This window comes from Batrachochytrium dendrobatidis (genome assembly GCF_000203795.2).
Source record: "Batrachochytrium dendrobatidis JAM81 unplaced genomic scaffold BATDEscaffold_1, whole genome shotgun sequence".
NCBI classification, from domain to species: domain Eukaryota; kingdom Fungi; phylum Chytridiomycota; class Chytridiomycetes; order Rhizophydiales; genus Batrachochytrium; species Batrachochytrium dendrobatidis.
In genome coordinates, this window is record NW_006281099.1 from 944,916 (window position 1) to 961,546 (window position 16,631).

Sequence of the window (16,631 nt, forward strand, 5' to 3'; positions counted from 1 at the left end):
ATAATAAAAATTGGGATTTCATTTGTAACGCAAAGTCATTGTTTTAATCATCATCGACCCATGTTTAATCTTGGTTTCCAATCCCGAATGGGATGAGTTTCGGGTGTTGCTTGCTCATCTTCCTTCCATACTTTGATGGTCTTGTCAGCTTCGCCTGTAATCAACCGTGATCCAGATCGATCAAATGTCGAACAAAATACACCAGCTTCACTATCCAAAGATCCAGGCTGAACAGGTGATTGTGCTGTTTGAAAATTATACCCCGACTTCCAGTCCCAAAAATACATGGATCCGTTATTTGCACCTGAAAATAAAACATTGTCTTGATTACAGCTAAGCGTGTTGATGATCGCATTATGGCCTTCAAGGTTTTGAATGAAATTGCCTTGTGGGCATCTCCATTGCTTGATGTAGTCGGTGCTTCCACTTGCAAATGTAAATTCGGTTGGATTAAGTGCAAGTGCTCGCACACTTTTTTTGTGATGAGTGAGTGTTGACATGGTCTTTCCTGCTACCAAATCCCATAGACGAATGGTTGAATCTGTCGATGCTGTAATGATTTGTGGATCTGCTTCTTGACATTCAACAGCTGAAACGGTCGATGTGTGGCCAGTAAGTGCAAAAATTTGTGCCTTTGTTCTCATATCCCAAACCTAAAAAGCCAATTAAAACATTGCTCATTTTAAAAAAGGGAATTCAATAAGACTTACACGAGCACTTGAATCACGACCACCAGTGACTAAAACATCCAGAGTAGGATGTAAAGAAAGCGTGTAAATGCCACTCAGATGGCCATGGTAGTGACGAATGACCTTGTTGTATTCTAAATCCCAGCACTTGATCTGTTTATCCTCACCAGCTGAAAACAGGTACGGATGGCGTGGTGATACTGCAACACCACGCACAGCAGAGATGTGACCAGTAAGCGAGAGCTTAAGAGTACCTGATGCTAGATCCCAGATCTTAATCATACGATCGCCAGCACCTGTAACAAACCACTCGTTACTTGAATCCACAGTAATACAACGCACCCAGCCAGTATGTCCACTGATGACCTATTTACAACAAGATAGTATCATTTAGTACACGGCAATAAAAATGATGGCATAAACGACTCCAGACACGTATTAAAAAGTACATGCCCGCATAAGTTTCCAAGGTGCATGCCAGGTAGGTGTAGGTATCTTGCGTCCTTGCTGTATGCGAATAAGAGCAGTGGTTCCGGTATTGGAGGATTGGGTAAACGAAGGGAGTTGTGATCGAAGTGCAACTACACCAGATGGTACATTGGATGAAGAAACGTTGCTAAATAGAATAAAAGTGTCAATTTATGCACGAGTTCAAGGCAATATACAAAATAAATATTTGAATCTACTAAACTTACTTTGGACGAGTAGTAATGGAATCAATCATATCACCCACAGCAGTATCTTGATTATCAACAAGAGCACTTTGACCCGATTTAAGTTTTGGTTTAGATTGATTCTGAGAAGCAATTGCAGCTGGCAGCTCGGCTACATGACACCATTCATCCAAGATCTTTGAAGCAAGCTTAGTGCGTTGACTAAGTTAAAGTAATGATTATTATTCCAGTTTAAATTTTAGACCCAGATTCTAAATCAAATGATTACCTAGGAGGATCAATAGGGACTTGAACGACAAGAGGGTCGTTGAATAGAGCATGAGTTCGTTTTAGATTAGCCGAGATCAGACCGAGAGCAAAAGCAGCCGATTGAGATGATTCAGGATCTACAATGTCTGTACAAACAGGATTATTTTCCACATTATCTGCAGGATGAATAGCAACAGATGGCTTGGAAGGAGAGTGTTTTGCAGCACCAGCAGCCTTTTTTGGAGTTCTGGCCATTGCAAGTCAAGAACAGAAAAGCCGAAATGGCGGAAGTTTGACCCAAGACTCACGTGACAAAGATTCAAATATTCAAGCGAGCTGCACTGCAAGTTGAAGCTGCAACCATCGAGTTACTGCCAGTCGAAGCTGCAACCCTTCACTACACATGAGCGAGACTGCTGTACAAGTGCCATCTCCCATTGTCGGATGCAGACTTCCTGTTGAAAAGCGAGATGGTGCTGAAAAAAGCTGGCATCAAGCCGAAATCCTTTCTGTCCGGTTCTTGGAGAGGGGCATCCAGCGAGCGCAGTTCTATGTCCATTACGAGGGCTTCAACAAGCGACTGGATGAGTGGGTTGCCTACTCAAGACTGGATCTGGATCAAATGGAACTGCCAAAGTCCAAGAAAAAAAGCCAGACTGGTGGAAAGGGTGGTTCTAAAGGACACTATCCAAATGCTCCCATCAAGTTCATCAATGAAGACGGCTCTATTCCCAGAAACAGAACCCCAAAAGTTCATACTGCCAAGGCATCGACTCCCACTCCATATGACCGTTCGGCTGCTGCCAGAGAGCGCGAACGGGAAAAAAAACGTAAACGACAAGCTGCTGCTTCAAAGGTCCAGCTGGCTGCAATGTTGGGCAATGTCGGATCTGCTTCGGCTGATACACTGGATACAGTTTCAGAGGATATTGCCACTTCTGCTTCACAGAGTCCGTTGGCCAAACGATCTAAACTCGTCACTGATGTGGTTTCTACCGATCTACTTGCAAGTACCGACGCGGATGCTCCAGATACTCGTCCCTTCACTCCCAGTGTTGTGCTAGATGCTGATGAAACCTCTCCAGCTAGGCCTGCTACTAGCCAAGATGGTATTCAACCCGCTCCGTCTCTTGAACCTGCAGATCTCGGACAGTACGATCCTTCTTCTTCTGCCGGAACAAGAGAAACAACTCCAAAGCCTCCAACATTCTCCAAAGAGAAAGAAATTGAAAAACTCCGCACTCACGGCTCTATGACTCAGTCCATCACCGAGATTGGACGTCTCAAAAACATCAATCGTATCTGCATGGGCAGTTTTGAGGTCGACACATGGTACTTTGCCCCTTATCCCGAAATCTTTGTAGAATTAGATATGCTCTACATATGTGAATTTTGTTTAGAGCCTGCTGGTACATTGCGCATGCTGCAACGTCATCGCACAAAATGCACTCTTCGGCATCCTCCCGGAAACGAAATTTATCGCAAAGATGATCTTTCCTTTTTTGAAATCGACGGTCGAAAGCAGCGACGATACTGTCGTAATCTTTGCCTCTTGTCCAAACTCTTTTTGGATCACAAAACCTTGTATTACGATGCTGATCCTTTTCTTTTCTATCTCATGACCAAGACTGATGAAAGGGGAATGCATTTGGTGGGCTACTTCTCAAAGGAAAAACAGTCTGCCGAAGAGTACAACGTGGCGTGCATTTTAACTTTACCGCAGTTTCAGAGAATGGGATACGGCAAGCTTTTGATTCAGTTTTCATATGAGCTATCCAAAATAGAAAAAAAGACGGGTTCTCCAGAGAAGCCTCTGTCCGACTTGGGCTTGTTGTCCTATCGCTCTTATTGGGCTGATATCATCATTGAACTGTTGCACAACATGAAGCGTGATATCACTGTACAAGAAATCAGCGAGATCACATCCATCACACCCGATGATATCATGCACACTTTGCAAACAATGGACTTGCTCAAATATTACCATGGCCAGTTTGTCCTGTATTTGAGTGAAAAAAGCATCAAATATTATGAAAAGAATGAGGCCAAGAAAAAGGTCAAGATTGATCCCACTTGTTTGGTATGGACACCTCCAAAGTTTATTGGCGGGCATTTGCGGTTCGCTTAAATGGATGTCTTTACTGAACAATGGAATGTATATTTTGGCCAAGTATTTGTCTGTGGATGACAGTAGATAATGGAATGTGGCATATAGCACGACGCATAATAAACCTAATATTAATCTTTTTATTATTCACCACTGTATTCATGTAACATGGAACACGACATAGCATCGCCAATATGTTTATAAAATAAAACTGACTTTATTTCAAAGTGATAATAAATGCTCGTATGCACCAGAAATAAATGTCTAGGTGCGTGCAATCGATGGCCACCATAAAGGCGCAAAAGCTCGAGCACGCATTCCATTTGCCAGAATCAGAGGCTTGATTTCATTGCTGCTCAAATCTGAAGATCCAAGCATAGATTGATTCTCCAAAGGCCGTACAACAGATTCCAGTCGAACAAGTGCCAATCCAATATTATGTAGACCACCACAGTATTTTCCAACGACTCCTTTACTACGAGTAAGTGTCGTTTCTTCAGAGGTGAGATCACCCAACTTGATATCAGACTGACTCGGCGGATGCTCCATTGTAATGGATGTATCAAGTGAAAGCGATTTAGGCACACTATCAAAAAATCAATGGATAAGATGATGATCAAATAAGATATATACCATTCCACAAATATATCATCATCTAAATGCCTTACGGGTCATGCTCATTGTAAAGTTGAACCGGCACGATTCTTTTACGAGTAAAACCTGTATGATATGTTCTGATTGTCAATTCCTGTCCTAGATAACATCCCTTTTGAAAATCAACTAGTCAAGCAAAATCTATCAGTGAGTACAAACTTGAACGTTTCAAGAAATCAAATCGCTAGCAACTATTCTGATTTGGAGTTACTTACCTCCTTGAATCAATTCTAGATTGGATTCTAATGGGAGCGACTTTTCATAAAAAAAATCGGTTGGTCCTTCAGGAATACCAAGACATATGCGTCTGGCAACATAATCTGTAAATGGAACCTTTTTCATTTGATCTGGTAGCAGAGCTAAAATCTATATTAATACAAAAGCGTTGCTCATTGGCCTATTTACCACAAAACTCAAAATGACGACTTACTTTGACAGGTCTTGAGTGCGATGCCTCGCATGCCCATATCTGCATTCCTAGGATCAGCACACCACATGCCGCCATCACTGTTTTTTAATTGATCACGATCCAATGATCCCCATATCTGCCAAACATCAACACTATCGCTGATATTTGTAATCTTTACTTGTTTTCGAAGTTTATATCTTTGCAAATGCTTTTCTAGCAGTGGTATAACCGTATCAGCACATTCAACCAAAAAGCTTGGACCGGTAGATTCGGGATTTTTTGGTTCACGGTATATAAAGGCATCCATCAGCACTCGTCCCTAAATTTCAACACATTCATATGATTCGCAACACCAAGATCAAAATCAATGTGTATAGTATTGTCAGCAATAAACCAGATCCATTTTCTGTAGATTATTGATAAACCCAACTTGGTAGATGAAATTACTCACTTGTGCATTTAGAAATGCTGCTAGCTTTAAAGAGTTTTCAGGCATGGAATCTGTAATATGGTTGGTGACCAGACCTTGCAAAAAAATCGCAGCATCCGATCCTTCCAATCTCAAAACCATCCTATTTTTCAGCAATGCATAGTGGCATTCACTTGATGGTTTTGTTGATGAGTTCAATTGATTTGTGCTACAGCTGTGGAAGCCTTGTTGGTTGGCAGTGAACATGGCCAAACATAACCGAGTGAATGCCGTGCCAGTTTGAGCAAACGATACATTAGACACACCTGTTTTGAAATGTATACTTGTGGCTAAAGCGTATCTACAAAATGGTCTTGAAGCCCCACTCACTGATGCTTGTCTAATGCAGTTCAATTTCATATTGGTTGCAAGATTTCAGAATAAATAAATTTCCATTTTTGATGTCAAGCTCACTTGAAAGGCAATTGGATTTTTGGTTTGTAGCAATTGCGCTCGAGTCTTGTTAAATAGGAAATTCTAGATTCAGGTTTATCAAAAGATTTTCGATCGAATGTCAACCCATGTTGAGCCAACTTACTTAATTCAACTAGTTATAGTGTTTGACTTTTTTAAATGTTTAAAAATAGTTTATCTGGGTTTTAGTTATTATCTTGAAAGTAATCGTACTCTTTGATCATATATCACATCAGTACAGAATCTAGTTTAATTTAGACTCTTGAAGTTTATTGATTAAAACCTTGGTACGTGCATGGATCCTCTACTCTTATTTCTTTTTATATCTGTAGTAACCATTGATTGAGTGAGGCTATTTCACAAGGCAGTACCATTCTTGATTGAAATCAAAGCACTAGAGCTTCTATTAATCAGTCAAACCTAACCCATGGGTTTTGATTTAAAATAGGTTTACTTAAAATACTTTTAACCGTCTAAAGCAAGGTACCTATTTTTCCCCATTATATCTACAAGTCAGATAATCATACCAGACGTTTTGAGTTGCAGTTTTACCATGGCCTCCCTGATTGATCAAAAACGGAATAATGAGTATCAATCAATGATAGAAATTACACGTAAAGCGTCAATAAGAGTTGTACTTACAGAACTGTCATAATAATCAGTCCCATAGCCGACGTGTCTGTACAACACGTAAAATGGCATGTGATTTCCTTTCCTGGAACTTTGTTTTGATTGTGAAACTTGTTTTCAAAGTATCTCATTGCTTTCCTTATGTCTTTGGCTAATAGGTTGCAAAAGTAGAAGGGTGGAAATTAGCAGGTGAATTTAAAAAAGTCTGTATTGAATCAGATTCAATTCAGCAATAGCTTCACCTTGGTAATCTGGAAAGTATTGTTGAATATTTGCTGTTGGAAACTTTTGAGCAAACAAATCCTTTTTGTTTAAAAACAACGTTATGGGAATATGTCTGAGAAGAGGATGGTCGCTAATTTGACCAAACAGATCTAGTGCGTCGTGCATTCTATTGATGGTTGGATCTTCTGCAAGAAACTGATCAAATGATGCCAGTGATACCACAAACACAATACTATGAACAGTGTCAAAATAGGGTGTCCATTGCTTGCGATATTTTATCTGTCCGCCCACATCATAAAAATGATAGGTGTTTTTTCCAACAGTGACAATGGTTTCAGTAATCCGCGTAGTTTGTGAACGAATCCGAATAATATCTACAGATCAAGTATGTTTTTCAAACACAAAAGTAAATCAAATGCATTTAAAAACAAATCGTTTCGAGAACTTCAATCAAAAGCTTGAGCTGTCCTACCTTCTTCTGTCGGAGTATAGTTTTCTCCCGCAATTGTCATGATCCTGGACAAAAAGCTATATATTACAATTGATGACTGGGTAAGCAAAGGGCAGCTGCACATGAATCAATCAAACTCTACAATTGACGTACTAGTCAGCTGTGTCTTGAATCTGAAGCTTGAATTTTGCCCTGTTAGCGAATAGCTTTTGAGTATACTCATCATTCCAAATGATATTGATATGATTGGCCAATTCTAATGTAAATGGTCGAAAGACTATAGAAAGATTTCCAGTGCTTCTAGAATAACTCAATTGACTGTGTATCTTGTCGATGGATTCCTAAAGCGTGATTATCACAACGGTTAGCCGCAATGAGAAATGAATCATTCAACACATACTGATGACAAGGACTTTCACACACAAGTCGGATAGTTATGGTGCTCAAGACTGCCACTGAATGACAGCCAAGATTCGGCAGTACAACAGATTTTAAATTTGACAAGTGCTGACAAATTTAAATCTTGACATCTATATATTGGCATAAAAGAAAATAACCCATTGAAAACATGCCACATACCATCGTGACAGCGGAGAATGTGCCATTGTTTTCAGACGCACCACGCAAGAGCTCTGCAATAGAATCGAATATGTTGGTGGCAATACGTTCCAAGTAATCTCGCTTTTCTTCTTTTGAAAAGCCTCCTCCGTGTAGAATCTTGATTTGTCGAAGAAAGGTGGTCTTGCCGCTGTCACCACTGCCCAGCAGCAGAAGATGTGGCTCCTTTTTGGTTTTTAAATAAAGCTCCTTGTCTTTTTTGAGCTGGACTTCTATTTCTTGGCTTTCCTTTGTTGATACATGGCTGCTTTAGCCGTGATTAATGCATCAGGAATTCAGTAGAGTGAGTTTAAAACGTCTAATACAACTATAGAAATATATGGTTTTATACTATCCAGCCGCAGTGTCTCGAAAGAAATAAACTGGCCTATATAGATTTTAAATCTGGCCTATAGTGTTTACCTCATGATTCACCTTTCCAGCCCAGATGCAATAAAGGTTAAGCGTAGAAAGCAAGTTTGAAATTTTGAAAATGTATTGTTTATTGGATTTTCAATTATGCATCTAGTTTAGTGCCAGCATTTAGATGTCTAGATGAAACCACTAGAGTGAAGCATTTGCGAAAGCATTGTTGTCCTATTCATGTAGGATACCAATACAAAAATACACATTTGATTTTAGCAGTGTTAAAAAATAGGCTTGACTGCAGATGGGCTATCAGGAGTAAACTTACAGTACAGTCGAAATGATAACGTCCATAGCCTTTGTGTCTGTACAGCAAGTGATATGAGTCGAAATACGCTTATTATCCTGCTGGTTTTGCAAAATAAACTTTTTTTCAAAATACCGGTAGCCTTTTTTTATATCATTGCCGCCCTTATAATCTGGAAAGTATTTGTTGATGGGTGATTTTGCAATTTTGGTTGCAAAGATATCACTCTTGTTTAGCATCAAAGTCATACTGGTGTGCTTCAACAGGGGAGCATTGCAGATATTTCCAAACAAATCAAGCGCATCATGCATTCGGTTGATGGTTGAATTTTCTTGAAGTTGTTGATCATATGAGGATATCGAAACAACAAAAACAATATTGTGAACATCGTCAAAATATGGAATCCATTGTTTCCGGTACTTTTGTTGACCACCGACATCAAAAAAGTGTACCGTGTTCTTTTCAAGCTTGATAATCGATTCTGAGACCTGGATGGTTGGAAGTCGAGTATTGAGAATGTCTAATATACAAAACCGAGTCATAATAAATTTGTGTTCAATAATCATCTCAACTCATGGTAAAACAGTTGGATGCAATGAAGCGACTTGACCAGCATTGAAGTTGTTTGACCTTATATTAGGATTTGGTTTTCATGCTCTTACCAGTATCCGTTGGTTTGTATGATAAAGAAGTAAACTTGACTGGATCTGCAAGAAAGCTTGGTTAAAATGATACATTGGACAATCGAGTTAGATCTAATGGCAAACAGCATTTTTGTTGCAAATATGTCCTCATTTAGATCATATTGCTTACTATGGCGCAGTATCTTGAATTGTAGTTGTGCTGTAAAAAGCACCCTTAATATCTTCATCGGCCCATAATTTCTGAATAATCTGTGCAATATCTGCAGTGAGAGGCTTTTGGAGTACTTCTTCGGGGGATGTTTGAAAATAATTGCGCAATAGATCAATATTGGTCTAGATTTCGATTGGATATGCGTCAGTATAAACGATCTCAGTATAATACAGCTGTATTCACGTAAAATGAACCACTGAATAAGAATGCTAAAGTGTATAATAAACGGCCAGTTTATGAAATGGTAGAATGTTTAAAGCAGCGTCCACATTACAGTTTCAGTACATCTACATCCTTTACATCTGTTCCATCTTCAACCTCCTTTCCTGCAAACCAAACATTGGATGACTGACATGGAAACATAGTTGCATTCCCGGAACGTCCAATCTGTTTTTTTGAGCTAGAGCGCAAGCACATCTGCAAGTTTTTGGCATACAGATACGAGTGATTGACAACAGTAGAGCCCAATATCTAGATTTCAAACTTGGCGATCGTGCAATGTATGGTTATGCCAAATGAGGAAAAGGAACAACCCCAATTCAAAACCAGTTGGATTGTGTATTTATGATGGGTGTTGTGTTTGGAAGAATCGAGAATTTCAATTTATAATAGAAGAGCGCAATAAAGATTCAACCATTGCATATTCCAAAGTAAAATAAATACAAGTGTTCCATTTTACATGAATATGGGTGTAATATAGGGATGTGTGAGAATACCATATGTCAATACACTGAAATAGTGTAGTTGTGGTCAAATAAAAAGCACATGAATCTGGCACGGTATCACCATCTGTGGAAGCAATGTCAATTCCAGCCAACACCAGTTTTAAAAGCGTCACTTACCTTGGTTGTGATATTTTTCACTGAGATATTCTTGATGTGCAGCAAGGCAAGAATAGCCAGCATCGAGTCGACAATATTATCGCATATTTTTTCGTTGTAAGACTGGCGCTCTTGGTCGCAATATCCTCCAGCATGCAGAATTTTGAGCTGCTTCATTAAAGTTGTCTTGCCACTGTCCCCACTGCCCAAAACAAGCACTCTAGGTTCTAGCATAATCTTATCTCGGAGTATTTTTTCTTGCAAAAGATACTGATCAATCTGCTTTGAGTGCATTTGCTCGAGAGCAGCAGCACTAGATATTGGAAAATGATACCAGTGAGCTACCCAGTCGCTAGCTTAGCGATTAAACCCCCGTACGCAGCCATAAGATTCAAACCATACTATTACATTCATCAACTCAATGTTACCTAGTGGAGTTGGCTCTCATCTGATTTTTAATTATCACGGGCAAGTCGATTTACAACCGTATTTACGTAAAATAAAATACTTTTATATTTATTCTAAAGTGATTGCCTTTATTTTGTCTCGAAATAAACAATGATTAAATATCCGTGTGCTTTTCTATTGAAGATTGACTGCTTCAGTTGACACTCGACTCTTCAAACACAGCATGCATCATATGATGCATACACAATCAAAACATAGTTATAAACTGATATTGTTCTCTTTCGAGTTATACATTGTACGATCGACAGGTTTGAAACTAGGTTCGTTCATTGAAATCTAGACATTGGATCTGGTTGTTTTTAGCCCAACTCTACAGATTTGTTTTTATTGTATTCTAAAACTCGTACGTTCGCGTTCTAGTTCAAGAAACCAAAGATTACACATTTCAAACATGCAACCGTTGCTTCCATGTAAACCATCCAATGCTTACTTGCAATATTCGGTATGTAGGAAAAAAGAGTTGAAGAGATGCAAGATGGATTGTAACAAACATGTGAGTACTGCTTTAAACATTCGCTTAGTTCTTAGTGTTTCATTTCACGTGAATACGACTCTCATTCTTGGCAAATCCAATTACCATGCAGACTACCTGTTCTTCAAGCTCCACACAATACGAGTATGCATCATGATGACATGCTTTTATGAAATTTGAAAAAAAAGGTGAGTTATATAGTTGAGCCTTATCCACACCCAATAAAATATGTATACTGTAATATTAACTAATCCGTTTCCACTGCTTGAGATTTAAATCGTATCCAATTATACGGGCTAAACAAACAAGCCTCGGTGTATATGCTATGGTATTTCCATTGCCACCATATTTTGGCAATAATGACTAATTAACGTGGCGTAGACTCGAAACCCATAAAAGTGTATACTTTTATCAACACAATGTATCCACAATGTAAAACCTTGAAGCAGTCTGCTTGTATCTACGCGCTAGTTTAAATCCTGTACTTGTCCATTGTGGAAGCTTATCTATCCTATTGTAGTTTATAAAACTGTACAAGCGCTTCCAATGGTCTGAATCAGCACACGTATTATCCACAATAATAAAAATAGCTTTTTATCCTAATACTCGGTATTGTTCTTATCAGTGTTGGTCGGAATAGCATTGCTTTCGGTATCGACTAAATGGAATTAAGTAGTCAAAAACAGTCTTGTGATGTTTTTCTTGCAGCATTCTTGTGTATTTCAGTTGGGATTCAAACAAACTGTACCGACTCTGATTCAAAGTCACTTTAATCATCTATACGAGTCAGTAGCCGTGTTATTTTAGCACTAATCTAGCAATCTTGAAAATTAGGTAGTGTTTTATAAACAGTCTATTGGATTTAATGAGGACTTATTTTTTTTATCAAAAAGCAAGTGTAGATTGCGGTGTTAATGTCGTGGGTCCTATTATAGATACAATTGACCGTTTTGGTGCTTGTATAGTAAAATTTAAATCATGATTTTATGTATAGTGGATAATTAATAGTATGACTAGAATAGTACAAGCACATTAGGATATTTTAGTTCACTATTTTTCGATCAGGGAATGAATGTATACCTATTTAGACACTAAAATACAGAGTATATTTAAAATAATGGGGAAATTGAATAAAGTCTAAACGTAGATCTATTATGCAAACCAAGCAGCAACAACACCGAATAAAGCAACACATGCACTACCAATAAACACGACCCATGGAGTACCTCCAACTTCCCACATCCATCCAATAATGGACGGTCCAACGGTTCGCATACATGCAGCCATAGTACTAGCAAAACCATGAGCAAGTCCCAAAGCTCCGCTTCCTGCTGCACTTTCCGTGATCATGACAATTACACTAATGTATGCAGTTGCTTCTGCCAACCCAAACATGGCCATAATCCCAATCAGCGCCAAAGAAAACGATGCCGGAATTGGATCAGTCTCCTTTAGACCCTGAACAAATACTGTTACCAATGGAACCAAAAGCTGTGCAGGAATGAGGAGCATCATTGCAGCAAGAAAAGATCCGCGAGACTTTCCCCATGTTGTAAAAATTCTTTTAATGTGATGAAACAGTATGAGTTGAGTCGATAGCTTTGCAGCGTAAATGGCAGTGAGGTAAAACGAGGTATCGCGAGAGTTGAGACCTGCACCGGTTCCATTGATGTGATGGGGTGTAGATTGTATAATGGCAGTTGATCGCGGCGCAGAAAGAAATAGAGGAAGACTAGTCACATACATACTATTTGTCAGCGCAATAGCACAATACAGTATGATAGGACTTAGAGTTTTTCTGCTGAGAAGAACAAAGGGCTCTGGATGAGATATAGGCTGACATGGTGGATAAATGAAATGTGTATTGTCCGTATTTTCGTCACTCGTCTCGTCGTCATGTCGACGTGTTGATCCAGATCGCTGATGTACGTTGCTATGATGAGACATCTCACTTGTGTCGACGGGTAAATAGGCTGCAGAGATGGACGATGCATGGCCATCACTCATATAGGAATCATCATCAAGATGATGTGTCAATCCCTTCAAAGATGCCTCGGAATGCATTCCAATCATGGACATTTTTCTCCTAGCTAAACGCATTGTCCCACCAGCGGAGATTGTAACACCAAGAGAGTCATTTAGCAAGATTACATCAGCGCCTGCGTGATCATTTTGCTGGTCCAACCTCAAATCGTTTGTAATGCTATCTATGCTTACTCTGTTATTGTACAAGTCTGTCGCATCGTCAGTAGTCTCCACGGTAGAATATGAGAGTTTTGAACCATATTGTTCATTCAGCATTACTATGGTCGTCAAAAGACTCACACATGTTAAACCGGCACCAAGCAAGCTAGGCAGAATAAAGGGAAACTCTTTTAGAAAGTGATTGTTTCCAAACAGATCTGGGTACACAGTTGCAGGATCAGCAAGAATCCCACCAATAATGGGTCCTACAATTCCACTGATACCGTAAATACTTCCGTAGAGAGCATAGGCAGTAGATCTGCTTGCATCATCACTAGAGATATCTCCCAACATTCCTTTGGCAACGGTGGAGTTTGCTCCAAATACGCCTGCAATGAACCGAAATGTGATGGTCAGCCAAAACGACTGACTGAGACCTATACCCAACGTAGTGACAAGACAAGCGACAAGTCCAATGATGAGAACTGGCTAGTTGGCATAGATTTTTAAAGTTTAATCAAGTTTGGGAATCAATTAAATCGGTAATAAACTCGACTCGACTCTAAATCCAATCCACTTTCACTGAAATCATCTCTAGATAGATTGTTAAACTTACTTTACGACCATATCGATCCGATATGCCACCCCAAACTAAGTTCATGACAAACAGAGGCAGATAAAATGATGAAGCCATTAGTCCGACGTATTGACCAATATTCGATTCATCGGGTAAAAGATGTTTGACTACAAAGGGGTACAATGGGATCAAGAGAGCATCAAATAGTGCTTCTGGGATAATAGCTAATAGCAAGAGTGCTGTCTGTCTGGCTTGAAAGGCATTGGATTTGGGCGATTGGAGCGGTGGCTGAAGAAATGGAAGTGTACGAGGTTGAAGCAGAGGCAAGTGAGATAAAGTAGCATCGTTGGTAGCAATGGATGTTTCTGTAGCAGCAGTATTTATGGCACTGGCAGGAGTAGATTCAACTCTCTCGAGTATCGAGACTGGTGGTGGTCGATACGTGGCCATATCTAATCTCAACTTGTAAAATGCCACATTTTGATGGATTGAAGCTTTGTCGCCTGAGGGCTTGCTCTGATTGCCAGGCATTTGTATTCATATAAAATACAACTTATTGATCCAAGATATGCAATAGTTGGATACTCGTTACGCTCTTCCAAGACATTTTCAATTTTTTAAACAAGATTGTCCAGTAAACTGACACCAATCATTTCATGAGACTGATTGTTTATTATGTATCTTGTCATTTTTATTCAGTGTTCCATTCTATATGAATATGGTAATGGTAACATCAACGAGAAAATAAAAGTAAAAAATATAGTATTGTATGTATTCAGTAGCTACCAAAAGCATGAAATTGATATTTTGGAAATGGAAGATATAAACGAATGCGCCAATACCAAACATACTTACATACTTGCCAAAGTAGTTCAAAAAAGGGCAAAACTGAAAGTTGGGAAAGCTATTAAGATGGAATGAAAAGAAAGATAAACGGTGGATGCAATAGTATCGTTGAGATTGCTCCAACGACCATGCAATTCCAATTAAAACAAATCAGCTGGCTACCAATAAGCAAAAAGTACGCATACCTTTCACCACCCTAACCAATATGTATACCCAGGATTCCACAAGGCATTAGAATAGGAAAAGAGAGGCAAATCCCCAATATGCAGCCAAAATAGCAACAACAAAACCAATGCTGCCAGTAGATTTGTCGATTGCAGCATTCCTATTTGGTGAATCGTATGCAAGATAAGGAGTCCACAATCTACTAGGATTCCATGATTTGGGCTTAGATTGCAGCAATTGGATAGCATCCATAAACGATTCTTCACGATACACAATAAATGCATGCTTGCAAAGCTCATTGACAGTCGATGGGTCAAATTTACCAATATTGGTTCCGACCCATCCAGCACCGTTGTTTTGCGCAAATGGAATTAGATACTTTAGTGCATTGGAAAGAATTGGCTGTTTAGTGGATGGATCGATATACTGGAACAAATCCGTTGATAGACTACGGGAAAGTGAGCCCAGAACATACAACGCTTCCAGGTTGTGAACTGAATGAAACCATGACATTTGGCGAGTCTGTTCAATTGGTTGTGAGCCATCTGGAGATGCAATCTGTAGCGCCATACGGGAGACGGTGTTTTTCAGAATTATATTATTAGCATCTTCAGTTCTATTAAGAAACAAAAGAATCGACACCTGCTGTACATCGTTCCAAGTTCCTTGGTTGTTGACCGACAAAGCAAACGACTTTGCACGCTTACTGGATTGTGACCAATCATAAAAACTCTTCATCCATGCATGCATGCCCTGATAATGAGCATTGGTGAAAGAAGAAGAGATACGAAGTAATCCAATGGCATCTATCAGCTGATAAACCTTGTTGAAATCTAGAATCATAAAATGTGATGTTTAGCCCAGCACGCATACCAACATTACAGCAATTATTTCTGATCGGTTCAACAAAACACAAGCAGGTTTTATCAAGGCTGCTTGAATGTGTCATCTTTTCAAACTATGTCGAGTCTTTACAAGAACCCTGTGGCATAGTAGCCAACATGGCCAACGGTTGGTTTACCGTAGCACAAGGTTGATAATGAACGAGTAATAATTTGGAAAAATAGGGTTGATTTCAAGTAAAACAGCATTGAAAAATAACCTCTGCATTGTAAAACGTACCCATTAAAACACTGGTTGCATCCACCTGCATGGTACCATTGGCAGTAGTTACATCAAAGGTGTTTTTTCCCTCAGTAGTATCGACGCCACGAATGGAAGCAGCAAACTCCATACTGGGCTTCATGGCAGTGGCAGGATCCAAAAACCAGGTATTAAGTCGCTTGGTGGCTGTTTGGGCATAAGTTTCATTGCCAGTAAAAAAGAATGCAAGAGCACAATGATATACATCATCAAACATGACTTGAATGTACTGTGGATCCTGATAAAGATAGACCTCTGGGTTGATATATCCATCGTAAAAAGCATATGGAGCACCAGAGATGGGAGAAGAGTTGTTGTTGGCAGCTTGAGGCCAAAACTGAGTCGAGAGCGAGTAGTAGTAGTGTGGGTCATTGGAAGGAGACAACAGTGAAGTATTCTTTGAAGTAACCGAGTATGATGTAGCGTCCAGAACAGCACCATCAGCTAGACGCAGAATACGACGGATAGCAGGACGTAGTTCGTTATGGCCCTGCTGCCAAAACTGACGATTGATCCACAGATTCTTTGGACTCATGAAGAAGGTTTGAATAGAACCAGAAGCAGGAGTTCCATTGTCATTGAGTGGCCATACATGAGCAAGGACAGTCTGAAGTAATACAAATGCCAGAGTAGCAATCCGCCAATGCATGTTATACGAATCAACCCAATACAATCCGTCAGATTTGTTGCTGTTAAAAAAGGAAACTCCAATTACAGGTTTTAAACTTGATGGCGGCCTCCCTGTATGACTGATGGATGCATGAAACTCATCATACACAGTAGCTAATTCACTCTTCACTCTCCAAAGGCTTCCATCAATGCATTCATATTAGTCAAATGCAACAGAATAGTTTATTTT

General features: G+C 39.4%; 7 protein-coding genes across 7 annotated transcripts; 1 reads left to right on the forward strand and 6 right to left on the reverse strand.

The window, feature by feature from the left end:
• Positions 1-4: 4 nt before the first annotated feature.
• BATDEDRAFT_84615 (uncharacterized protein) lies at positions 5-1,867 on the reverse strand (the record flags this gene model as incomplete). The annotated part of the gene is made up of 5 exons (XM_006676201.1): positions 5-653; positions 711-1,055; positions 1,143-1,305; positions 1,385-1,564; positions 1,632-1,867. The coding sequence occupies 5 exons, from the start codon at positions 1,865-1,867 to the stop codon at positions 51-53; spliced, it is 1,527 nt and encodes a 508-aa protein (XP_006676264.1). The 3' UTR covers positions 5-50.
• Positions 1,868-2,483: 616 nt separating this feature from the next.
• Positions 2,484-3,740, forward strand: BATDEDRAFT_7906 (uncharacterized protein; the record flags this gene model as incomplete). Its single annotated transcript, XM_006674888.1, has 1 exon — positions 2,484-3,740. One exon carries the CDS (start codon positions 2,484-2,486, stop codon positions 3,738-3,740), a length of 1,257 nt encoding a protein of 418 aa, XP_006674951.1.
• A 179-nt stretch (positions 3,741-3,919) lies between these two features.
• On the reverse strand, positions 3,920-5,568 carry BATDEDRAFT_36379 (uncharacterized protein). Its single transcript, XM_006675779.1, has 5 exons — positions 5,234-5,568; positions 4,804-5,101; positions 4,589-4,732; positions 4,388-4,499; positions 3,920-4,305 (listed from the first exon to the last, which is right to left on the reverse strand). The coding sequence occupies exons 1-5, from the start codon at positions 5,456-5,458 to the stop codon at positions 3,984-3,986; spliced, it is 1,101 nt and encodes a 366-aa protein (XP_006675842.1). The 5' UTR covers positions 5,459-5,568; the 3' UTR covers positions 3,920-3,983.
• Positions 5,569-5,898: 330 nt separating this feature from the next.
• On the reverse strand, positions 5,899-8,011 carry BATDEDRAFT_84617 (uncharacterized protein). The gene is made up of 8 exons (XM_006676202.1): positions 7,992-8,011; positions 7,551-7,833; positions 7,125-7,312; positions 6,993-7,048; positions 6,538-6,894; positions 6,308-6,446; positions 6,153-6,227; positions 5,899-6,085 (listed from the first exon to the last, which is right to left on the reverse strand). The coding sequence occupies exons 1-7, from the start codon at positions 7,994-7,996 to the stop codon at positions 6,179-6,181; spliced, it is 1,077 nt and encodes a 358-aa protein (XP_006676265.1). The 5' UTR covers positions 7,997-8,011; the 3' UTR covers positions 5,899-6,085; positions 6,153-6,178.
• Positions 8,012-8,053: 42 nt separating this feature from the next.
• BATDEDRAFT_84618 (uncharacterized protein) lies at positions 8,054-10,365 on the reverse strand (the record flags this gene model as incomplete). Its single annotated transcript, XM_006676203.1, has 6 exons — positions 8,054-8,165; positions 8,263-8,761; positions 8,904-8,959; positions 9,055-9,218; positions 9,939-10,230; positions 10,346-10,365. The coding sequence occupies 6 exons, from the start codon at positions 10,363-10,365 to the stop codon at positions 8,120-8,122; spliced, it is 1,077 nt and encodes a 358-aa protein (XP_006676266.1). The 3' UTR covers positions 8,054-8,119.
• Positions 10,366-12,009: 1,644 nt separating this feature from the next.
• Positions 12,010-14,149, reverse strand: BATDEDRAFT_21451 (uncharacterized protein; the record flags this gene model as incomplete). Its single annotated transcript, XM_006675227.1, has 2 exons — positions 12,010-13,530; positions 13,658-14,149. The coding sequence occupies 2 exons, from the start codon at positions 14,147-14,149 to the stop codon at positions 12,010-12,012; spliced, it is 2,013 nt and encodes a 670-aa protein (XP_006675290.1).
• A 546-nt stretch (positions 14,150-14,695) lies between these two features.
• Positions 14,696-16,421, reverse strand: BATDEDRAFT_21452 (uncharacterized protein; the record flags this gene model as incomplete). The annotated part of the gene is made up of 2 exons (XM_006675228.1): positions 14,696-15,462; positions 15,752-16,421. The coding sequence occupies 2 exons, from the start codon at positions 16,419-16,421 to the stop codon at positions 14,696-14,698; spliced, it is 1,437 nt and encodes a 478-aa protein (XP_006675291.1).
• Positions 16,422-16,631: the final 210 nt, after the last annotated feature.